Source organism: Anthonomus grandis, chromosome 10 (assembly GCF_022605725.1).
Source record: "Anthonomus grandis grandis chromosome 10, icAntGran1.3, whole genome shotgun sequence".
NCBI classification, from domain to species: domain Eukaryota; kingdom Metazoa; phylum Arthropoda; class Insecta; order Coleoptera; family Curculionidae; genus Anthonomus; species Anthonomus grandis.
In genome coordinates this window covers 20,819,351-20,846,294 of record NC_065555.1, presented here as the reverse complement: position 1 = coordinate 20,846,294, position 26,944 = coordinate 20,819,351, and the positions used below count along the sequence as shown (strand labels likewise).

Sequence of the window (26,944 nt, the reverse complement as noted above, 5' to 3'; positions counted from 1 at the left end):
AACATTCTTGAAAAAATCGGGATTTTGACCAAATTTCATTTTTTCTAGAGGTTATGAAGGGGTGGCAACTATCTAAACTTATGTTAGTGTATACTCAAAAGTATCCTTAATATCACTATTAAAACAAAAGTCATGCACTCCGATTTGCATAAAAGTAAGAGGGCACTAAATAACGAACATTCTTGAAAAAATCGGGATTTTGACTAAATTTAATTTTTTCTAGAGGTTATGAAGGGGTGGCAACTATCTAAACTTATGTTAGCGTATACTCAAAAGTATCCTTAATATCACTATTAAAACAAAACTCATGCACTCCGATTTGCATAAAAGTAAGATGGCACTAAATAACAAACATTCTTGAAAAAATCGGGATTTTGACCAAACTTAATTTTTTCTAGAGGTTATGAAGGGGTGGCAACTATCTAAACTTATGTTAGTGTATACTCAAAAGTATCCTTAATATCACTATTAAAACAAAACTCATGCACTCCGATTTGCATAAAAGTAAGATGGCACTAAATAACAAACATTCTTGAAAAAATCGGGATTTTGACCAAATTTCATTTTTTCTAGAGGTTATGAAGGGGTGGCAACTATCTAAACTTATGTTAGTGTATACTCAAAAGTATCCTTAATATCACTATTAAAACAAAAGTCATGCACTCCGATTTGCATAAAAGTAAGAGGGCACTAAATAACGAACATTCTTGAAAAAATTGGGATTTTGACCAAATTTCATTTTTTTTAGAGGTTATGAAGGGGTGGCAACTATCTAAACTTATGTTAACGTATACTCAAAAGTATCCTTTAAATCACTATTAAAACAAAACTCATGCACTCCGATTTGCATAAAAGTAAGAGGGCACTAAATAACGAACATTCTTGAAAAAATCGGGATTTTGACCAAATTTCATTTTTTCTAGAGGTTATGAAGGGGTGGCAACTATCTAAACTTATGTTAGTGTATACTCAAAAGTATCCTTAATATCACTATTAAAACAAAACTCATGCACTCCGATTTGCATAAAAGTAAGAGGGCACTAAATAACGAACATTCTTGAAAAAATCAAGATTTTGACCAAATTTAATTTTTTCTAGAGGTTATGAAGGGGTGGCAACTATCTAAACTTATGTTAGTGTATACTCAAAAGTATCCTTAATATCACTATTAAAACAAAACTCATGCACTCCGATTTGCATAAAAGTAAGATGGCACTAAATAACAAACATTCTTGAAAAAATCGGGATTTTGACCAAATTTAATTTTTTCTAGAGGTTATGAAGGGGTGGCAACTATCTAAACTTATGTTAGCGTATACTCAAAAGTATCCCTAATATCACTATTAAAACAAAACTCATGCACTCCGATTTGCATAAAAGTAAGATGGCACTAAATAACAAACATTCTTGAAAAAATCGGGATTTTGACCAAATTTCATTTTTTCTAGAGGTTATGAAGGGGTGGCAACTATCTAAACTTATGTTAGCGTATACTCAAAAGTATCCTTAATATCACTATTAAAACAAAACTCATGCACTCCGATTTGCATAAAAGTAAGATGGCACTAAATAACAAACATTCTTGAAAAAATCGGGATTTTGACCAAATTTCATTTTTTCTAGAGGTTATGAAGGGGTGGCAACTATCTAAACTTATGTTAGTGTATACTCAAAAGTATCCTTAATATCACTATTAAAACAAAACTCATGCACTCCGATTTGCATAAAAGTAAGATGGCACTAAATAACAAACATTCTTGAAAAAATCGGGATTTTGACCAAATTTCATTTTTTCTAGAGGTTATGAAGGGGTGGCAACTATCTAAACTTATGTTAGTGTATACTCAAAAGTATCCTTAATATCACTATTAAAACAAAAGTCATGCACTCCGATTTGCATAAAAGTAAGAGGGCACTAAATAACGAACATTCTTGAAAAAATCGGGATTTTGACTAAATTTAATTTTTTCTAGAGGTTATGAAGGGGTGGCAACTATCTAAACTTATGTTAGCGTATACTCAAAAGTATCCTTAATATCACTATTAAAACAAAACTCATGCACTCCGATTTGCATAAAAGTAAGATGGCACTAAATAACAAACATTCTTGAAAAAATCGGGATTTTGATTAAATTTAATTTTTTCTAGAGGTTATGAAGGGGTGGCAACTATCTAAACTTATGTTAGCGTATACTCAAAAGTATCCTTAATATCACTATTAAAACAAAACTCATGCACTCCGATTTGCATAAAAGTAAGATGGCACTAAATAACAAACATTCTTGAAAAAATCGGGATTTTGACCAAATTTCATTTTTTCTAGAGGTTATGAAGGGGTGGCAACTATCTAAACTTATGTTAGTGTATACTCAAAAGTATCCTTAATATCACTATTAAAACAAAACTCATGCACTCCGATTTGCATAAAAGTAAGATGGCACTAAATAACAAACATTCTTGAAAAAATCGGGATTTTGACCAAACTTAATTTTTTCTAGAGGTTATGAAGGGGTGGCAACTATCTAAACTTATGATAGTGTATACTCAAAAGTATCCTTAATATCACTATTAAAACAAAACTCATACACTCCGATTTGCATAAAAGTAATAGAGCATTAAATAACGAACATTCTTGAAAAAATCGGGATTTTGACCAAATTTAATTTTTTCTAAAGGTTACGAAGGGGTGGCATCTATCTAAACTTATGTTAGTGTATACCTAAGAGTGTCCCAAAAATCCCTTATATAACAAAACTCATGCACTCTGATTTGCATAAAAATAGGAGGGCACCAAGTATACAAAATCTGGAAAAAAAATTTGGATTCCATTCAAATTTTATTTTTATTTATGAGATAGAATTTAAATTTATATATATTTAAAAGTCTTAAAATATAAGAACTCATTCACCATAAAATATCAGAAATTATGAAAATGAAATAACTAATATTAAACATTAAAAAATATTATTTTTCCTCATGTTTTTTAAGATTAAAATTTATTTTTTAATGCATAATAAAGATAAAAATTAGTACTATTACGTAATTTTATACAGATGATGTTCATTTCCTTAGATTTTTAAAAATATCCGGCCTGACACAAATAGTAGGCCGGTCACGCGGAGCGGTAACTTTATGGCTGGCATTTTATGGATAACTTCACACAAACGTATCAGAGATGTTACAAGCAAACAAACCTGCTCACAGTTTTACGGCATGCTACTTCTACCCTTTCAATGTTCTAAGTGTTATACAGTGTACTATGCGGTAGGTTGTTGACTTTGGCCAAAGGGTAGTTAGATACTAGCGGGTTATTGACTTTTTTAAGATTTTATACCTTTGGTGCATAAAGTTTTGATTTCAGTGGTAATAAAATTATAAAAAAAAGGTAATAGTCCTTTTGAATGGACCTATGTAAACTTTTAACAAAAACTATTTTATGATTTTTAGAACAGTGATTTAAGTGAAAGGTTAAACATCGATTCACCAATTATTCACTGATTTTTTATAACATAGTGTTGTTAATTGAGGCTTATTTTGTATTTTAGTATGTGTTACATTTCATATTTCTTTACATTCTTTTTTTGTTATATGAGAACCAATTTGTCAGTTAAAGGTTTTTACAACTGGACTTTACATAAACAAACCAAACTGGATCGCATCCACAACTTAAAAGGTAAGCATCTATCAAATAGTTTATGCCAACCCACCACAAATCAGTGCTCTTCAGGTTGATAAGCTGTCGTTAGCATATGTGCCACTCTAATAAACCCTTTCAACATCAATGGATTTTGAAAGGAAATTGGACCGTTTTTTTATTTGTTTCTTCAGATACAGATATAGTATTTGTTTTTGCCCTTACATTGCATTAGTATTTTCCTGCTTGTCATTTAAATAACCTACACTGCGTATCCTCCCTTTATAGTGTTTTTGTTAAAACATTTTAATTGATTTGATTGATTTTTTTGATTCTTGATTTTGACCAAGCCATTTAATATTATTTTTTTAATAGCTAAACATTATCATCTTGTATATTTTAATTTGATTTAAGTTTTAATAACCAATTCCCATCACGGCTATATCTAAAGATAAATATCAGGTTACCTATTTATTCGATTATGAACTGAACATTCGCTCTGTACACACTGATTGGCCTGTGACTGATGAAAGAAAAATCTTAAGTAAACTTTAAAAAAAAGAAGTGAGTAGAACAAGTCAATTACTGAAATTATTTCTGACTTTGAGGGTTCTTCAATAGATAACCTGCACTTAAGGCTTAAATCAATAATAGCACATTTGTCAGCTCATATAAAATGACGGTTTATTCCTGAAATGAATAGTCACGATCTTTATTGCTCATCTAGAAAATATATTTTCGAGGTTAACTATAATTCCGTGTGTACCAACAAAGGCTAAATATATTCGTAAGAATTTATTACCTAATTTTGTGACTCAATTAGCTTTGAGTGAAATAAATAATAAAACGGAATTAATTAGTTCATGTTAAAGATTTAAAGAGTCTAATTTAATAATTACATAAAGAAAACCTCAAATTTCTTATTTAAATAATTCTAGACCTAGTACTTTCTCAGATTATTTTAAAAATAATCATAACAAAGGTAATCGGAATTTTACTAGTAAAAATAACTTTAAAAAACCTTACGAAAAGTTTTAAAATAATAATTCTTCCAAATTCGGAAAGTAGCCACATTTCTCGGTCTCAACCTAGTACTAGCCATGATAGTAATTTAAATAAAGCTAAGAATAAAATAGTTTGCTATAACTGTAAAAAGCCTAATCATAGCTATTATAATTGTACTGAAAAAAGAAAAATATTTTGTTTTCGCTGCGACAAAGCAGATGCAAAAGTAAGCCAATGTATAGTTTATTCAAAAATCTTGGGCAGTTCTCCAAAAAAGCCTGTGGCCATTTCTGTATGAAATTAACAAGAAACAAATGTTTTAATAAATAATCCTGGCAAGAATGGCTTACACAAGTCAACTTTTTACAAAAACTATAAAAACCTGTTCACGAAATTTCTTCTTTATTTGTACGAAAGCAAGATGATGAAAGGCCCTACATAAGAGTTAATACTTATTATCAAGAAGTTATAGCGCAATTTGACTCTAGAGCTAGTTTATCTGTGGTAAGTTTAAATTTTTTTGGGAAAAAAAGGAAGATTTTGAGAAAATTAAAATTAAAAATTCAGTCAATTCAAAACTATAATATTTGCACAGCCGATGGTTGATGACAAGAGAAGAAGTTTTTGATTTTACAGATTTACCAATTATTATTAACCACTACTCTAAAATTTTAAATGTTTTCATAGAGCCGAGTATCAGTCATTTATTCGTTCGTTGACTGCAAATCTTTTTATCCTATCCGTGGATTATAAGAATCATAACTGGAAAATTACTTTAGACAGTAATAATATTAGTAGGTGTTGTACAAGCTTCAAAAAATATAAACAACTTTTTTGGTCTAAATTGTATTCTCTTAAAGATCTTGGTCCTGACTAAAAAGCTTAGGCAAGTTATAGATTTAAAAGACGAAAAGGCTTTTTTAAAAAAAAATATTTTAAAAATGTTACAGCGTTGTGACTTAACTCTACTAATGCTTAAATCTATCTAATTAAAACGATACAAATTACTTCTTAGCTAAAGTAAAAATGATAACAATGCAAAAGATCATATTCTATAAACTAAGGAATAAAATATACTATAGTAAGGGGTTATATGTTCCATAACTCCTCCCTCCTAAGAAACGAGATTACGGATGGTACAGGAGTGGTGAGGTGGTTATATGACGATTTCTAAGCAGGATTTCATAGATTCGTCTGTAGTGTAGGCTTCTCTTAGATATTCTTGGCATCAGGAATTTCTGCACCAGAAAGTAGCTAATTATTGCTACTAGCAGAATATAAAGTAATACAGTATAACTGCTGGTTCTGTGGTAGTATAGAGGTTGGTTCAGGGCCCGGTCAAGTCTTTGTTGCTGAATCTCGATGGATTTATGAAGATGTTTGGCTTCATTTAGGTCCAGTGAGCTTAATTCCAAATTATTGAAGAGAATTGGTGTAGCTTCATTGCTAGGCGGTGACAGGTTGATTAGAGGTAGTTCGATAATTTTGTAATGGGTTTCTGGATCCTTGTAATTTTTTATGACAATGTTCCCGACACGAAGTTCACAAGTAGAATCCAGTTCTACGATGTAGGTGCCATTTAATGGGATATTGTCTTTATTGGAACCATAAGTCTGGATAGCTGCAAGAGGTCGAGGTACGATTAGCATCCATTTTCCTTCTTCCAGTTTTTCTGCTTTGTTGGTGGTAATTTGGATTTTCGTCTGCTGGCATTGGGATATTGATTCTCTGAATTTTAGCATCTATACTGCGCAAGATGCATGTTCGTCTATAGGCAAGGGGTTAAAGTCGTAAACGTATTCGTTGGTGGTGATCTTCCTGAATGGTTGGTTGGATTTTGCATACTTCAGCTCATTAAGGATTAGGTATTTGGTTTGCGGAAACATTACATCGTGGAAGGTTTTCGAAGGTGTAGGTAGAGGATAAAGGTGGTACAGTAGATAACTGTTCTTCTCTACGATTGGCATTTCGATGATAAATATGACTTTATTTCTCTTTGCGTAACTTTTTATATTAAGGAATTTTCTCAAAAAGAAATACATTTTTAAAACTTGGATCAAATGGGAGTTTACCGGATGTTAAACTCGTAGAAATTAATTGAATTTCCTTAAATAAGTCTTTTGGACTAATGATCGATGGATGAAAGGTATTTAGTTTTGAAAAAGTTATTGCTATTTAAAGATCTTTTAAGACATCATACATTTCTTATAAGAATGTGGTAGCATGAGATAGCATTGTTTGCAAAAGAAAATAATGCTTATCTTCAAAACTGATTTTGTTAAGTCTTTGGACCTCTTTTTGAATTTCTTTTATTTGTGATTCCAAAATATTTTGATTGGAAGTTACATTTTTTGAGAGTTTTTGAAAAAGCTTATTAGAATTATCTATTATGGTAATTTGTTCTTGCATTAAAAGTTTTATATTATTTTCGTTTTGCATAATTGAACTTATTAATGAATAATAGTGCTGAGCATCCTCATTATCTAAATTGCCGGTTATATTTTTGACAATACTGCCTAATCCATTTATAAGGCCTCTTTTTTCGGGAGTTTTAAGAGAGAATGGATTTATTTGAAGTATTTGATTTTTTATTTTTTCTTTTAAGGTTGAAGCTAAATTGTATGAATTAAAATATTGTTTTTTATATAAAGAACAGTTTTCTATGTTTTTTCTTAGGTCGTATATAGTTTTTTGCATTATGAGGTATTGACTGATAATAGAGTTGATGTCGTAAATTTGAATGAAAGTCCAGTAATTAATTATGTTTTGCGAGTTTCCTAATTTCATTGATAAAAGTCTGGGGTTCTTGAATACGTCATGAAATGTTACGTCAGGTCTTGCATGTTTGATGTTGAGGGACCTGCAACAACAGGGGTTTTTAATTCTTTTATATGGACTACCTCTTCTTTATTTTTTGTTTTGTTTTTTATTTTAACTTTATTATTTTCGACTAGTTCAATTAGTTCAAAAGGGCCTAAGAATCGTTTAATTTTTTTATTTCTGTTGGCGTTATTTTTATATACAATTTGTCCTACTTTAAATTGATATTGATTTGGACCTAGAACGTTTCTTTTATCGATAATTTTTTGTTTTTCGGATTCTAATTTTTCTTTTATTTCATCATAAAGGTGTTTTATCTTTTCTTTATAATTAAAGGCATGATCGGTATCATGGAAGGCATGAATTAAAGGCATACCGATCATGCTTAATATAAATAACGGCTATTAAGCCGGTATTTATAAGTTCACACGGGTCTCTTGTGTTTGTGTGACCAAATGTTAGCTCGAAGAATGTAAATTGCGTCGAGGAATGCGTCTTCGTCCTTAAAACGGTCTCCTAAAATTCGAAGGTGTTCGATAAGTGTAGAGTGGAGTCTTTCGATTGGTGACTTCGATTCATGTGAAATGTATGTTTATTTTATAAGTCTTTAAGACTTCTTGAATGGTGGTATTTTTAAATTCAGGACCATTGTCCATAATTATTCTCTCAGGAAGACTATAAAATGGAAAATAATGGATGAGAGCTGAACATATTTTGACTGAAGTTTTGCCTTGAATAGGAATGGCTTGACCTAGTTTTGAAAAGGTGTCGACGAGTGTAAGAAAGTCTTGGTTGTTAAATTTGAAAATATCTATATGAAGCAGCTGGAATGGTTTTCCAGTAGTTTCTGTTAATACAAGAGGAACATACGGTGGTTTACGGGAATATTTAGATGTTTGACATATGCTACAATCATTTATATACTTTGTTATGTTGGATTTCATGGATGGCCAATAATAATTCCTTTTAATTTTTTCTAAAGTCTTGGCTATTCCGCCTTGGGAAAGGACTGCTCCAACTGCATAGTTGCTAGCGTCAGTTGTCAAAACAAATGGTTTGCTTAAGTCTGGATATTAAAGTATGGGGGAATTGGTGAGAAGTTGTTTGCACTGGTTAAATGATTTAATGAACTCGGGGGTATGAATTATTTTATGATCTTTTTTAAGGCAAATCGTCATAGGCTTTGTTATTTTGGCAAAATCTTTTATAAATCGACGATAATAACCAAGTAAACCTAAAAACGACTTCAGAGCTTTGGGAGAATTTGGAATTGGGAAATTTTTAATTGCTGAAATTTTATCTGGAATAGGTTTAACACCTTCAGTAGTAACAACATGATCCAAATATTGGACTTTGTCCAACTGAATTTTGAAATTGGATTCACGAAGTTTGTCAAAAATTTGTCTTAAACGGGAAATGTGTTCTTCCAAAGAACTGATGAAAATGACAATGTCGTCCAAATATACAAGACAGATTTCATTTTGAAGACCTCTCAAGATGTTATCCATGACTCTCTGGAATGTCGATGGGGCATTCTTAAATCCGAAAGGCATTCGTTTGAACTCGTAATGTCCATTTTCAGTGGAGAAGGCGGTTTTTGGGATATTATGGGAGTCCATCTCGATTTGATGAAAACCATTGGCCAAATCAAGTGTTGAAAAATATTGGCTTCTGCCAAGCTTATCGAGAATATCTGTAATTTGGGGAATAGGGTATTTGTCATCAATCGTTCGTTCGTTGAGCTTACGATAATCGATAACAAGTCGCCACTTGCGTTTTTCGGAAGAATCGAGTTTTTTTGGAACGATCCAGATGGGGCTGGACCAAGGGGAATATGAATTTTGGATGATGCCTTGTTCTAACATTTTTGAAATTTGTTGTTTTACCTCCTGTCTATGGACTTCTGGGTAGAGATAACTTTTTGTATAAATTGGTGTGTGATTGTCTAATTTTATTTGATGTCTAATCTGGTTAGTAAAAGTAAGGGGAATTTTTTCGCAATAAAATATATCTAGACACAAGTCTCGAATCATTTGTTTTTCTTCTATGTTACAATGGTCTAAGCAAATATTTTTTAAATTTTCTTTAAGCAGATTATTTTGCTCTAAGGAAAGAGGTTCATCAACTTCCATTTTTTCAACAAAATTTATATTATGAATGTCAAGAAGTTCAATATCTAGAGGTTTTGTCAAATGTAGGGTTATAGGGATATCCTGAGGATTTGTGACTGAAGTAATAGCAAAATAGTTTGAGATATTAACCAAAGAACCTGGTATTTCTAAATTATGTTCAAATTTATGATAATCTAAAAATCCGGTACCATGTTCAACGGTTACTGGTACTTTAACTATTTGTTGGGATCTAGGAGATACTGTCACCGAAAAATTGTAATTTTGAAATTTTTCATTCGGGATTTTATCGTCACGTTTTTCATAAATTATTGGTATTTCTGTATTAGAAGTTGTTATTTTCCGAGCATTAATGTTTATACTAGCATTTAATTGGTTCAATAAATCTGCGCCAATTAAACCATCGTATTTTTGAGAAAAATCGAAAAGATAAAATTTGTGATAGTCATTGGTATTAAATAAACTAAAAATAGGAATGTTTGCGACTTCATCGTGATATGTCATTGCGTGGCGGTCTGAATATTAAATACCTCTTTATTAATAAATTTTTTATAAAATTTGTGTACAAGGTAAGGTCTCATTAGACTTCTAAAGCTGCCTCAATTAAAAAATGTGCTGTGATTTCGGGAATAAACACGTACGGTAAATCTGATCTTATGTTGTAATTATGCATATTAATTACGTTGGATATTGTGTTGTCTGAACTTGCTGAAAATTTTCATCTGGTTTTATATTTTCACTTGAAGCACAAGGATCGGATGTCTGAGTATTATTGTAGTGATAAAGATCTTGCACGTCTGCATAACATGCATTTTCATTGGGATATGGGTCAGATTCGTTTTGCTCTAAGAAATCGTAATAATAAACTTAAATAGTTGATTTGTTGTGCATGAAATTCTTGGTAATTTAATTTATGGGGTGTTGGATGATGAATTATGGCTGTGCCTGAACTAGTGTCCATTGGCGTCGGCCTATTTAAATTGCTTCGAGCACTGCGGCTTCTAATTGATGAACTTTGATTAAAATTCGGTCTGTTATTGGTATATATTGGAAAACTTGAATTTGGGTTTTGGAAAAATAGTTTTTGTTGAAAATTATTTGACGGTTGTGGTTGAGGGGGCCTTGGTACAAAAGATGCATTATTTATTGGAGGCTGTTGGGAGTTTAATGCAAACACATTATTTGAGGGTGGTGTTGGGTGGAAAATATTAATTTCTGGGGATGATTGGGCATTAAATGTTGGTTGTAAGAAAGGTATTGGGAATTGCTTATTATTATGGGGAAATGTTTGTTGATTATTATTTGTAGCTCTAACATGTTGATGTAGATGTGTTTTAGTGTGTGGTGGTAGGTTTACAGTTGTGTTTTAATGTTGATTTCGGCTGAAATTTTTAAAGTTTTCTTCTTCAGTGGCAAATGATAGTGCCTGTTCTAAGTTAATTGGATTTTTAAGCCTAACTACTAACTGCATGTGATATTTGAGCCCTGCTAAGAAGGTTTTTAAAGCAAAATAATCGTAATGGGCGATTTTAATTCGTTTTTCATTTTCATCAACAATTAAAGTACTTAATTTAGCAAACAAAAGACTTCTGGCATCTTGTATTCTCATACCGAAATTCAATGGTGGTTCATTTTTTTAAGGCCTAATAGAAATTAAGTCTTGTATTAGACAGTCAATACCCCTTTGATCTGCGAATGTCAAATGGGCTTTAATAAAAGGTTTCTTTTATTAAAGCCCAAGTATTTAATTCTGATCCAGAGCCAATTAAATCAGCTGCTCTACCCCTTAATTTGCCTAAAATCGAGTCTATTAAAATTGAATTAATAGGGTCTTCACGAGTTTGACTATTTTGAAAATTTCTTAGAAGATTTTCACACGATAAAATAAATCTTTGCAATAACTTTGGATTCCCATCGAAATGTGGGATGTTATCCGTTTGGTATTTTAAAAGTGGCATATCAGTAGGCATGGTTCTGGATACAACTGATACAGATTCTACTTCGAGTTCTTCCTCCGGTAAGGCAGGTAAAGTATTATCAATATCAGCGGTATTGTCAGAAACAATTTGATTTAAATTAGGCGGATCCGTTTCAGTATTTATTATGGATAACCTTTCCAAATGAGAAAGTAATTCGTCAATAATTTCAGAATTATTTTCAGACATAAAATTAATAAGAAATTACGCAAAATTACGTAACTTGACTAAAAAGAAAAAATAAAAACTTGAATAAAATTGTAACTCTAAATCTAACCTAAATAAAATTGCCAATCGTAAAAACAACAGTATATGTTATCGTTTGCAATTGTGCAAAAACGGAAAAATCAAAATAAAAATCAATTTAAAAACAAAGGACAAAGAAAGGACAATGAGCACTTCACACTAGACAAAATCAAATTGACTATGGATACCGGTGATTACCCTCCAATCAAAAAAAAAGGATTATTTACATTCTCCCCATATGCAAGAAATTATTAATAAAGAAATTGATTTTATGCTCGAGTTAGGTGTGATCAAAGAATTACAAAGTTCTTGGTGTCCAACCAACCTTCTTGTTAAAACACCTTATGGTTAAATGCATTTTTGTTTTAGAGGTCGTTTCTTAAATCATGTGACTAAACATGATAGTTTACCATTACCTCATGTCGACCAATTTTAAATAACTTAAGAAATGCTACTTATATTTCTTCGATAAATCTTCGAAAGGCTTCCTGGCAAATTCCTGTGCATGAATATCCCAAGGAAAAAACAGCTTTTTCCATAATTAGTCGTTGGCAATTTAAATTAAAATTTGCACCCTTCGGGCTATGCAATGCCGCCCAGACCCAACAGCGACTAGTAGATTCTATCTTCGGTTCTAAGTTTGGGCCATTGATCTTGTGATACATAGACGACATACTGGTCTGCTCTCCTACGTGGGAACACCATTTGAAATTACTAAAAACTACAAAAAAAATTATCCAGGAGGCAGATTTCACAATTAATTTGGAAAAGAGACTGTTTTTTATGACTTCATTAAAGTATCTCGGTTTTATTGTTGGCAATAATTCCTTAGCTACAGATCCTTCTAAAGTTGAGGCCATGGCAAATTCTCCAAGACCGAATACTTCGACTAAGGTCAAGCGTTTCAATGGTATGTGTTCTTGGTATCAAAAGGTTGGTTTATAAACGATTTTTCTACATTAGTCAGTCCCTTAAATTCTCTGTTAAAAGGAAAAAAAATAATCTATTCAATGGAACGAGCAGGCTGAATTCTCTTTTTTAGCTTTCAAAGAAAAATTAGTGAGTGCTCCTATTTTGGCTCAGCCAGATTTTTTCCAGAAGTTTTATGTATCTATTGTCTGAAGCTTCAGATGTTGGTATTAGTGGAATGCTGACTCAATTTCTTGAAGGTCAGACAGCTTATGCCAGTTGTGAAAAGCTGAAAAACTGAATTATTTAGTTACAGAGCGTGAATGCTTAGCTGTTATCATTCGTATTGACAAATTTCGTCCCTGGATTGAAGGAGCTCCTGGCTTCACAGTTATCACAGATCACTATAGTCTTTTAGGGCTATATAATCTCAAGAATCCTACTAGAAAATTAACTTGATGGTTATTAAGATTAAGCTAGTATACTTTCGACATCCAGCGCAAAAAAGGTTCGACACATGTAGTTCCAGATGCTTTAAGCAGAATTCCTACTATTTCTAGTAACATTTCAGATACTTTCCTTTCTACTGTTTGTAAACAAAATGCTTCTATCTCAATGGACTTTAAAAATCTTCATTCTTGGTATTTAAATTTACACAGATTAGTCAAAATCCTGACAATTACCCCTAGTGGAAAGTTGAAGGAAATACTATTTATAAATATTTTTGTTCCAAGCTTAACCATACTTTTAATAAAAAAAGAAAGATAGTAGTTCCTACGTCATATAAAAATTCAATTATTAAATCGAATCAAATTCCCTCTACTAGTGGACATAAGAAAATCCTTTCTAGAATTCAGGATATATTGGGCCTCAATTAAGTGCAGGTGTTTTAATTTTTTTTTGCAAGTGCTTAGTGTGCGATGTACAAAAAATCTGAAACTTACTCAAGATAGGTAAAATAGGAAAAGAAAAAAAGTTAACTTGGCAGGAGAGATTATTTATTTAGATTTTATTGGTCCTTTTCCTCGCTTAAAGAAGGCAATAAATTGTGGTAGACTGGTTTTCTAAATATATTTTTGTTTTTCTTTTATATATTCTAAAGTTCATCTTATTATTGATAGACAATAGAAAATCATTATTTTTTTTTTTTGGTGTCCCATAAGTCCTTATTTCTGATAATGATCCCAATTTTTCTGATCATCATCTTAAAAACCTTTGTAAGAAGTATAAAGTTAAACAGTGGTTAACACTTTACTATTTTCCACAATGTAATTTTGTAGAAAGGACCAACTTAACCATAACTACTGCTATTAGATATTGTATCGATAAGCATGAAGCTTAGGGTTTTCATATGTCAGAAATTCAACAGGTCATTAACACTGCTGTTCATGAAGTTACAGGTTTGCCCACAAGTTACCTTATATTTGCCCGCCATGTTCCCTTGTCTGGCGAATATTTTGATTTTTTTCCATTTGATAATTATCTTAAATTTCTCCTGGTGATAGAAATCAAAATGTTGGATATTAATTTGAGTTTAAAAAACTTTTTCAATAAGTTCAACAAAAATCTCCATAAGAGAAATGTTTGCTTCCTTCAAAGTATATATTATCAGTCATTTCAAAGAAGAGGATATCTTTGGTATATGAATTAAAAAATATTTATGGATCAACAGCTAGAAGATGGCATGTCAGGGATTTATTGCTTTATCATCATTATTTTTAGAGCGATGATAATAGCTCAGAATAATAGTTATTACCCTTTGTTTATTTTTCAAGCAAAAATTCTTGCTGAATCCATTTTGCCTTTTATTTGTGTTTTGAAACTTGGTATTTTACGTTTCGAATTTTAGTTACCTACCCTATTTGGATTGTATATTTTCTCTATTAGCTAGTACCTTATTAAGCTTTAAAGCTGAATTTTTATTTTCTTGCATGTGCATATTTATAAGTATTATAATATTTAAAAGACTTGGCCAAGAGTTATGAAAAATGCAAGAAGGGTTGTAAAAGATTACACACCCCATATATATTTTTTGATACCTATAAAGTATCTTGTAAGGCTTATAAAGCTAATCTCAGCTTATTTTTTCTCTTTCAAATATTTATAATTTGTTTTTGATTTTAATTACCTTACCTGATACTGTAATGTACTATACCAAGGCTTTTCTGAATTTTGTTCAGAAGCTGAAAAATTATTTTCTAATGAGTTTGATATCTACTAAAATGAAAAAAAAATAACTATATATAACTTAAATTTATATGACCTTAAATGTAATGTAAAGTTACATTTTATTTACCCTTAAAGTATAAATGATTGGTTAACATTATAATCAAATTAAAGGAAAAATTTTAATCCAGTTTATATGTAGATCCAAATTTCTCTTTATTTTTTTTTGGCGAGATCCAGTGTAACGTTTTTCTGTTTTTAGTTGCCTTTATAATGTAATAATTACTTAGTGTAAGCACCCATCCAGCATCATATCTAGTACTGTAAGAAAATAGTACTGGATATGATGACATAGTGTAAAGGTTAATTGCATTGTAAAAATAAGAATCCTAGATGGATCAGTCAAGTTAGGCCTACTTATAAATAACATATATATGGCGTATTCTTCGTTTTGAACTTTTAAGCAATTTATTAGAATCATGTTATTTTTCTCCCATTAAAGTAATTTTTCTGTCCTTTGTCATTGGTTACGTATGCCAAGCTCAAGGATCAATGCTTTAGGTATTGGCATTTTCGATACTGGGCTGTTGTTGCTATTGTTTTTCCTGTAATTTGAATAGTTTATTCCTCTTGGGTTTAGCCATTAATTTCCATATTCGCTGCAACTTAAATCTAAGTGGGGCAACGTATTCTTAATTGTAAAACTGGGTCTGCATGAGATTATCCATAGAAGAGGTGTGGTGATGTCTTCAGGTTAACAAGTTCAATTTCTCGAGGTTGGTGTTCGATATCATGGCAACACTAGCCATGTAATGTGAAAAATTACTTTAATACACTTAATAAAAGACCCTCCAACATCTTGAGCTAAGCTTGATTAGTATTCATTGTTAAACGTTTTTTAAGGCCGCCATTTTTGAAGTTTCACGTCTTTATTTAAGAGTCATAAGCCAGATCTTAAGCCGAGTATTAAGTGAAGTATTAAGTCTTAAGAGTCATCCCAAGCCATCTCAGATGCTGTTCCCATTTTCTATAATAATTTAGAGCGTTATCATGATTTCTGACCTCTTCAGCATAAACTCTTCAGGTTACTAGGTCAAACTAGATAACGGGAATGTGTAAGTAATGTTATGATTTCTGGCTTCCTATTGGTAGTTTGACTAGTCATATTGGCTAATTTAAATAAGAAATAATAATTTATTCAATACCTTTTAATTTCACTATCCTGAATTTCATATAGTATTATATGTAAGAAACCGCACTGAAACATATATTTGTGGTAGGTTGCTGACTTTGGAGAAAGACTTTATACTAGCAGGTTATTAGTTTTTGTAAGGTTTTATGACTTTGGTGCATAAAGTTTTAATTTCAGTTGCATTTTAAACAAAAACTATTTCATAATTTTTACAATAGTGATTTATTTAAGTGAAATTTAACAACCAACACTGACCAGTATTCACATTTGCTTTATAATACAGTGATGTTAATTAAGGCTTATTTTATGTTTTACTATGTGTTATATTTCTTAACATTCTTTTTTTTAATATGTGAGAACCAATTTTCCACTTAAAGGTTCTTACAACTGCACTTTAAATAAACACACCAAACTAGATAGCACCCACAAATTAAAAGGCTTTAAAATAATTCATGCCAACCCACCACCAAGTGCTATCCAGATTATTGAGCTGCCGTATGCCGTAAATAGCATATGTGCCACTCTATTAAAGATTTCAGTCGATTTTTATAAGAAACAGAAATTTAAATAAAAAGTGGTTACATTATTTTCATAGGAAAGTATGACCATGGCCCACTATTAAAATTAAAATAATAAGTAATTATTATTTAGTTAATTTTGAAAACAAGTGCATAAAGTAATTAATTTTTGAAAAAGGAAAAATTAAATAGATTTTTTAATCTAAAAAGACACAGTGTGTTCTACTTTAAAAAAAACATAATTTTATTTTTTATCTAGAAATCCAAAATCATTACCATAAAACGGATAACATAATAATTTTCTACGAAAAAACTCGTATCAAAACCATCTTTTTTTTTTAATATGTTAAACATTAATAGAGATACAAGAAAGATTCCAAAATCAAACATTTTGAAAATCAAGTAGATTAAAAACTATCACAGCTGTCAAATGTTTGACAGTGGTATCTGTCATTTCATAAAAAAATAACACAGTAAGGAGAACACCGCATGGCTCTATCTTCTATAACAACCGAGATAAGCTACAAAAGTGTCCAAATTTGGACACACTATCTGTACATTACTGTACATTACTATCGATATTTTGTATTTTAGGTATCGTAAAAGAAATGTAAGTAAAATATTTGCAGAAAAATGTAAGCATATTTACATCAATAAATATTACTAGAACTGTGTTATACTTGCTCAACATAATTTAAGATAATAAAGAAATAGTTACAAAAAAATAATAGATAAGGTTTTAAATATCCCTAGATCTTGAGCATGTACATTATTGCTGTTATAAATATTATGTAAGCTTCAGAATACCTACAGTTATAGCACGGTAAATTTGCACACATATTGCATTGTAAATTAGCAAATAATGTTTCTGTAAATATGCATATTTTTTGAATACATTTTAAATTTGAAAATTTGCAATTGAATAATTATTAGTGGTTAATAAAAATGTATTTATTTTTTACATATAATTAAACATATCAAAACTTAATTAGTATATTATAGACAAACCTTAAGTCTATAAAAATAATATAGATATCAGAGATAATAGCAATATGGTAAAATCAATAAACTGAAAATATTTAGATATCTTTTTTATAAAAAATAATCATAATTAAAAAATAATAATGCTGTTAAAAATAATGTTTACATTAATTTAATATGTTAGTGTTTCATAAATTTGACATAACATAGCCTTGGTCATCTCTATGAAAAATTTTATTTTTTTAAAGTTTAGAATCATTATTTAGTAGTTGATATAGCAAGTTGCATCTTTAATTTATAACTAATTTAAGAATATGAGGAGAGAATATAATCACAGAAAATTAATATTTATAAAGATATTTTTGATATAAATATATTGCTATATTTAATACTATATTTGATATGTATAGTATTATCACTTAAATAAAACAATAAGTAATTCTTACCGTATAACCGTATGTTGCTTTCTACCTCTCCTAAGGAATTTTTGGCTATACATCTGTAGGAGCCTACATCTTCTTTTTGAAAGTTTTGAATGGTAACCATCATTTTAACTTCGAAGTCTGACCTATTAATGGTTTGAACAACAAATTTTGTACTAGATATTACCATTTCACCTGCAAGGAAAAAAAGCCATATATTATAATAAGTAGATGGTACCACACGCAGAGTAAGGGTTATTTAAATTTTAACTTCGATTTGCTTTTATTTAAAAAAGTATTAGTAAAGTAAAATGAGAACATTTTACAATAATTATAACGTCTAAATATATATCGACAAGTATCCACCGCAATATTTAATTTATCATTTAGATCTTATTTTTATCGAACGTAATATGCGATTTTATCTATAAAATAATGAGTCTATTCCATTAATAAATTTTGGGTTGAGAAAAGGAGTGGCTGATAATAGCAGTTAATCAAAAACTTTATATTTTAGGAGTTCCTGTAAATGATTAATGGATTAAAGCCGTTCAGTGCATTTATTTTAGAGTGATGGTAATTTGTATTTCTTGTCAGTCAGTTAAGTTTTTAGTTAATTATATTCGTACTTATTATTTATAAACTTTGTACAAGGTTTTACTAAAATTCCAGATACAAGATTTCCACGATCATGAATGCAGCGAGAAGTCGGCTTTAGCAATTTTTAAAAATTTGACAACGATAATTATCTTTTAAAAATATTTTTAGTAATACGAGCTTTTTCATCTCACTTTTGACGTGATGAAAAAGCCAGTGGTAATTTTTTTTTAAGATGCCCAACAATTGAGGGTAAAATGAAAAAGAATTTTACAAAAATAAAACAAATCCGTTCGATTGATCTAATAATTTATTCTCTGCATCCAAAGATAATTTACTATGCAGATGTTTAAAGATTTTTATTTCTGAGTAAAACAAATTGCATGTTGAACCCATTAACCATTATTATTATTATTTTTATTTTTATTACCATTATTATTAAATTTTTTTTGAATAATGTAATCTTAATCCTTTGAAACTGTAACATTTGATACATAAAGTTTTAACTTTATGTATCAAAAGTTTTTTGGTATCTTAAAGTATTTTGGTTTTAAAATTAAATTTAGATTTCTCATATTGCGATGAGGAAATAGAGGCATGTCTGGTGAAGTATAGTTTAAAAATGATCATGTTTACCCCAGTTTTATGTAAAGTATCCTTAATCCATCTATTAATCGTGTCTTTAGACGCGTGTTTATGTGGTTGTTTAAATGCCAAAAATAAAAAATGTAAATTGTCATTTCGAATGTTTTTTGTTATATCAATATATTTCAAAACAAGAGAGGCTACACATAATTTAGAGTTGTCACTAGAAAAAGGGGATTTTCAATCCTCTTTTAAATATTCTCTTCAAATAAATCCTAATATTATAATTAACTTAATAACTCCCCTTAATCAATCTCCTTAAATATACGGCTGTGTATTATGACTATTTGATGTTTTTATTAGACCTGGAATAAATATTTGAATGCCTAATTTAGATTTAATATTACTGGAAATTTTAATTAAAAAAGTTGTTTGTATTCTATGTACTGTAGCCGGCAAAACGTACGTCGAGTAGATAATTTAGAAGAAACATTTTTTTTAAGCTGTCTGCATTAATATTACTGTTAAATGATATTACAATCTCTGGATCCCAGTTCCTATTATACTTGGCTTTTGGAGGCCGTTTTTTATATATTAATAATAAGATTAATAATAATGCGGATCTCTAAGCATTTAAACTACCATATGCAGAGGATTTATTTTTAAAAGGACGTTGTAAAAACTCTATAACGGTATGTTAGCCACAAATCGATTAAGGTTTCTTAAGGAACAGTATTATTACAGTATACAGTATATTAACAGTATATTTTTCGAGCCCTTGGCATTTGGAGTTTATTTTGACACATTTTTCGCTAGATAGGCGATTTTGGATTATAAATTGCCACCTTGAACGTCGAAAGATTTAGAATCTGGGCAATGTGGATTACCAAAAATGTTTAAAAAATCTGCAGATTTTCTTGATCTGCATATATCTGAGAAGTATTTCATCAATGTTCTTGTTATTTATGAAGTAGAAGTCAGGTACAGGAGTTGTAGCTCACTGGATACAACCTTTACCAGCAACATTTGCCAATGCACGCAGGTATCGGTCTCTGTCGCCACTTCTGACAGAATGTGAGTCACATAGGTCTTCTTTATATGAGGACAAAGATGAAATAATTCCACGCCTTCGGTTACCAATACAAGAATTATTTTTACACCTGGTCTCAGAGCAATTTTCGGAGGAGCTTGAAAGACTGCGGTGTTTTGATTGTCTACCGGGACGAAATCGAGATCGCTGCTATTGATCTTTACCTTTTTCTATTAATAAATAAAGCTTTAAAACTTATATGCAAGGTGTTAATAAATCCAATTCCTCCGATTTAATATCGCCTGAACTGGAATTTTCCCATCCGAATAACATAAATTACACAAAAAGCGATAGAGTCCATAATTATCACGCCCTAACCCAGAACGGTGGCCATGATTGAAATTTTTACCAATAAAGAAAACGTCTTAACGCGTTAAGTACAAGAATCTGAATGAGTGAAGTGAAATGCACCACCCAAAGGGGTGGCTTCTTTTTACGTCTTTAAAATCTTGTGCGTATAAGTACGAGATCCGGACTACATACTAACATGTCTTTAAAGTGGATGCAGAAAATAATAAAAAAATCTATTATACCTAAAGTAAATTATTGTACTTAAAATTTATTGAACTTAAATTAAATTAAGTATAACGAAAGGTATCATTAAAGATTTAAGTTCATATTTCTTTTAAATACGTTATTAAGTATATTTTCTATTTCTTTTAAATTTTTTAGCGTGTGAGATAGTATTTTCTAAATTGACTTTTGCGATAAGTGACGTAAAACCTAATAATATAAGTAACTCATAACCAAATTTAGCTTAGTTAGCTTATGTTATTGTAAGCTATATACCAGTATTTCTGAAGAAAAAATGTGTATTAATTGTGTTAAATTAGGTTCTCATAACAAACATAATGTAAAGTCTATCTCTACTAACCACTATAGCTTTGATAAAAATTGTCTTTCCTATAAGAAATATCTTTTAAAGCTTGAATCTCAAATTAATTACGAATAACTTTTTTTACTGGGACAAATAGCTATTTTTATTGTTTTTTTTTTATATATAGTTTATTTTATATTTATAGTTTATAAGAAATGGCTAACAAACAATTAAATTCTTATTTAAATGTAGCCAATTTAAATATTAGATCTTTATTGCCAAGTTTTCCGGATTTTCAATTTTGTAAACAATAAATATGATATTTTGGGTATAAGTAAAACGTGGCTGAATGAAAATATATTAAGCAGTGCGGTTTCTATGCCAGGTTATAATTTTTTTAGAAAGGATAGATTAGACAGAGTTGGAGGTGGTGTTGGCATCTATGTCAGGTCAATGTTTCAGTGCGAAATTGTAAATATTAATGTTAATAATGTAAACTTTGAATTTATACTCCTAAATGTTAAAATTGGTTTACACAATATTGCAATACTTATAATATACAGGCCCCCTAAATCGAAAGCGTTTGAAATTATAAATTTTCTGGAAGAAGTTTTATTTCCACATCTTTTGTCGTCTGTCACAGTGACCTATGATTATTCAGTAATTCTCGGAGATCTAAATATTGATATGTTAAAACCTAATTCATTATATTCTATGCTTAACTCTTTTGGGTACGTACAATTAATAAATGAACCAACTCGTATAACAAATACTACTGCAACATGCTTAGATCCCATTTTTATCAATACTAAAGATATTTGTCATAAAAGTGGCACCGTTGTTTCCGGTTTAAGTGATCACAATCAAATACCTTTCTGCACTTTAAAATTAGTAGTTAAAAGACAAAAACAAAAATGTATAACCATCCGCAATTTTAAACATTTCAATGAGATATATTTTAGGATCGATTTATCACAGATTTACTGGGATAATATTTATTATTTTGAGGACATAAATAAAAAAGTTCAATATTTAGAACAAAATATTAATTATTTATTTAATATTCATGCACCCTACAGAACTATAAGAGTCAGTAAAAAGCCAGCTCCCTGGTTGACAGACACCTTAAGACTTATTTTAAAGGAACGTGATAAGGCTTTGACTAAATACAAAAATCACAAGTGTTTAGAAAATTGGAGATATTACACGGAGTGTCGTAATTTTGCAATGGCATCAATAAGACGAGAAAAAGCTGCATATCTTGCAAGCTTGGAGAGTGACAAAACTGGTAAAAAACTTTGGAAAGGTCTAGAAACTTTAAATATTAAAACAACCAAGAATAATAACGAGCTGCCGTTTAATATATCTGATCCAAATTAAATAAATGATTTTTTTGTTAGTGTTTTTAATAAATCCGGTAAATACTCCAGTAATAAATTTACCGAGGCAAATTTTCATTTTTCTTTAGTAGACCAAAATACTGTCGAAAAAACTATAAAAAATATTAGGTCCAATGCCTCTGGTGTGAATAACTTAACTCGACGTATGTTACACTTATGTCTCCCTGATATGCTGGATCATGTCACTCATATTATAAATTGTTGTTTGGAGGCAGGATATTTTCCTACGGCCTGGCGTGAATCAGTGGTATGTCCGATTCCCAAATCCTCCAGTCAAATCTGAAAATATTCAAGATTTGCGTCCGATAAGTTTGCTTCCCGTATTCTCTAAAGTTCTCGAAAGAATAGTCTATATGCAGCTGTCATCATTTTTAATGTCAAATAATATCCTCCCTTCCCATCAATCTGGTTTTAGGAAACATCATAGTACAGCTAGTTCACTTCTAAACGTCACCGATAATATCATGCGAGCTCTTGACAAAAAGATTTCAGCCCTTATGATAGCCCTTGATTTCTCGAAAGCATTTGATGTCATCGATCATGATTTGGTTGTAGCGAAACTGAAATATTATAGCTGTAGTGAGATTGTTTTATCTTTTTTTAAAACTTACTTATGGCGTAGAACCCAGAAAGTGAAGGTGAATAATGAATATTCTGCTTCGAAAAACATTATTTCTGGTTTCCCACAAGGGTCGATCCTAGGCCCATTATTATTTCCTATATATACTTCAGATTTACCCGGTCTGGTTGAAGATTCTGAAATACATCAGTATGCTGATGACACTCAATACATACATTATTTTGACTCTGCTAATTTTGATAACGTGTGATCTGAACGTAATAAATCAATTTTCAAAAGAGCATAACCTTGTCATTAATCCTAATAAAACAAAAATGGTTTTGTTTTCAAACCGAGAATCACATAAAAATATAATGAAAACTGTTCACATTCAATTGGATCACGAAACTATTTTGTTCTCTGATACTGTGAAGGTTCTGGGACTTACAATAGACAATTCTTTAAGGTTTAAGGAACATGTTAATACCCTTCTGCAGAGGTGTTATTTACGCATGCGTATGCTTTATACCAATAAACACATTTTAAATTTTAAAACTAGAAAAAAACTCGTAATGGTTCTTGTTTTATCTATTTTAAATTACTGCCTTATAGTTTATTATCCTTACTTAGACCAAATAAATTGTTCGGAAAGTTTGATCATGTATCAGACTCTATATTTCAGTTGAGGTGGTTAACGCTACTGTACCTATTCAAATTCTTCACTTCTACTTTTCTTTATCGATTATATGTTAGTCAAAGACCTGAATATCTTTTTGAAAAGTTAATACCAAGAAACCAGGTTCACACTCGAAATATTAGATACAATATCTTGACCATGCCGCACCATTCCACGGCTCTGTTCGAGCGATCTTTTACTTATAATGCCGTTAAGTTCTTTAATACTTATAAACCAATATTTAATACTTCGTTAAATGTATATAGGAAATATTATAAACTTTTGTTTTTTAATCACTCCAAAATATAGTCTAGTGTTCTAGAAGATAAATACTTTATATAAACTTGTTTCTTTTTTTGTTTTTTTTTCTCGTTTTCTTCATTTAAACTGTGAATGTTAGGAATGTTTGGAAGGTTAAGAGTTAAAGAGTAGCTTTAAGCGAATCTTCGCCTTCTTTGGCAATGTAGTATTAAGTAATATTGTAAGATTAATATTGCTTTTTTTTAATAAAGACATATTATTATTATTATTATTATTATTATTATTATTATTATTATTATTATTATTATTAGTATTTTAAATTTTCTTAAATTTGTTTACGTGCTTGCTTTCTGTCTCTTCTTCTTTTGTATTCTTCAAATTATTGATCTCCATCGGCAAAAATAATGAAAAGACAATTCTAAGCATTTCTAAATTATTCCATGGGTCAGTATTTTATCTCTAAAGTGGACCGTGTTTTGTGACGTTTTGTTGTTTACCTTGGGAACTATTAAACAACAGTCAACGCTATTCAGCTTATAGTTTTGACGTTGTCAATAGAGGTGTGTTCCTGATATAAATAAAAGAGTATTCCTGGAGTGTGTTCCTAAATTTTCTTACAATGTTTTGAAGGTATAAATTAAAGAATATTCGATATTAATAAAAGCTGTGGGAGTTATGCGTAAAATAATAATAATAATATGCACAAAGTTTAAAGGCGCAAATATTAAATAATATTAAATAATTTGACTGTCTTATTGGTCATAAATTTCATAGATAAACTATTTCTTTTTAAATAAATCCATAAAATCAATTTCAAAGTCATCCTTATTTTTAAGCCTTTTTTATTCGACCGCATACAACCCTATTATCAGTTGCAATATCAGTCAATCTTTTTTTTATACAATTATACATTAGTTTAGGATTTATACATTTTTAAATAAAAAATTTATTTGAAAATATTTAAATAATATATAAATGTTTGGGTCTGATGTTATTAGTTACTAAATACTATGTTAAGAAGTGTGATAAGAGAACTAATTAAATAACATTCTTATCTTTAAATTATTATTTTGACGCACTATAACGACCCTGATTATAAAATCAGGGTGCGAGCATAAGCCAGTTTATCTTAAAAGCTAATTGCAAAACACGCTAACAACTTCGTTAATTAAAGCTAAATAATTAGTAAACATAATTATTTGGTTTCAGTTAATATTTTCATTGGAGTGGACGATGTGGATAAATAAGTTTTAATTTGCTTCATGTTTGCATCTTTCAGGAGAAATACTATTTAAAAAGTAAAAAGAACTGCGTGGTGACTTTGGCGCTCACTAACTTTATTTTCGTAGGTTTTACAGCTTTGTTATACAAGATCAAAATAATGAGAATTTAATTTTTATATAATCGAATTAATTTTTTGTCTTATACAATTTTCTGTGAGACTGACGATGTGGCCGAAACCAAAAAACTGAATCTGAAAAAAAATGTTATAGGACAAAAAATTAAGAGAATTCAATTCAACTTTTTGTTAAATAATTTTTTGTTACAGGAAAGGTCTACGGTAATCTAATTTTCACAATGTTCAATAAGTATGAATTGGTGTGGTTTTAAATGCCCCACTTAGTAACCGAATCACAATTAGATCGAAGAGAGTTAGGTGTTGATTTGTTTCCGTGACTGAATATAAGACGTATATAAGACGTATTTTAATCTTTCTGATATTTGCTCTTTGATAATATTCGTAATAAAATGCTTATAAGAAACATACCACCAATATCCACCAGTATCCTTTCATAACCAAAAATTATATTTTCTGACATGAAACAACATGTTTGTTATATGTCTAGTTAATTATACGAATCTTGTTTTGATATACACGAAGATACGGTGAATTATTCGCCACAAAGGCAGATATATTATTATTCGAATAATTAACTTTGTTTTCAAAGTTTATAGTGAGTTAAGTTTTCGGCATTAAAGTATTCTACATGAAGCTGTCTTGTATCGTATATTGCATATTTGAAATTCATTAAATCGAATGTAAGAAAAGAATCATTATTTTTATCAGCCATCAAAATCCGTTAAGTCATTTATATCTATTTAGTGCGCGAAACAAGCTATGCGTTTTAAAATTTTCTTTTTTTTTGAGAGATAGTGATTGATTATTATCTAGTAAAGCCGACTTTTTCATACTGATAATCTTTTAGGGTTATTGGATATTGGTATCTACCCCAAATTTAAAATAATTGATCTTCGTTTAGTACGAGGGGTAAAAAGATTTTAAATTTACATTTAAAAAGCTCTATTTTTCAGATGGTTAATGAGCTTTGGCTTAGTGTTATCGATGATCTCTCAAGAATATTTACTGTGCTGTTTTATCAGAAATTGATTTATTTTAAATTTTCTTTTTGTTTTTAAATGTGAGTGACACTATTCTATTGCTTATTTATTATTCCTAATTTTTTTGGTTGACAAAAAAATATTTTTGAATTAAATTGTACCTTCATAATATTAGTTAAATAAGCACAAAAATTATTAGGTATATTGCTTATGATTTAAATAAAAGACTTAACCTCATACCTTTAGGCTCCAATATGTTAAAATTATAATAATGTAGCTCCAAGTAAATCTTTTTATTATATAGAAAGTATACTTTTTATTATTTCTATTTACATAGAAATTTTTTTATCATAACTTTAGCCACTTCCTACATAATTTTATGAGATGTAAACACGCATTTTTTTAGATTAAAATGTTTTATTCGCATTCAGAGTAGACTGACTATATGCATTTCAGGTACTACTGGACAATATAATTGCCAAATGATTGTTTAAATTTTCGTTTTCTGACTCGCAAATCAAAAAGCCTATATAAATATCATACAAAAATAGGATCAAACTATTAATATGTAAATATTATTGATATATAAGTTTTGATTTTTCATAGATGCTTAATAAGTGC

The 26,944-nt window shown here is 29.9% G+C and overlaps 1 protein-coding gene across 1 annotated transcript in view; it reads right to left on the bottom strand.

Moving 5' to 3' along the window:
- LOC126741436 (lachesin-like) overlaps positions 1-26,944 on the bottom strand; it is a 270,892-nt gene that overhangs the window by 29,366 nt on the left and 214,582 nt on the right. Inside the window, exon 6 of the mRNA XM_050447841.1 lies at positions 18,023-18,193. Coding sequence (XP_050303798.1) covers positions 18,023-18,193 — 171 coding nt within the window. The remainder of the gene's footprint in view (positions 1-18,022; positions 18,194-26,944) is intronic.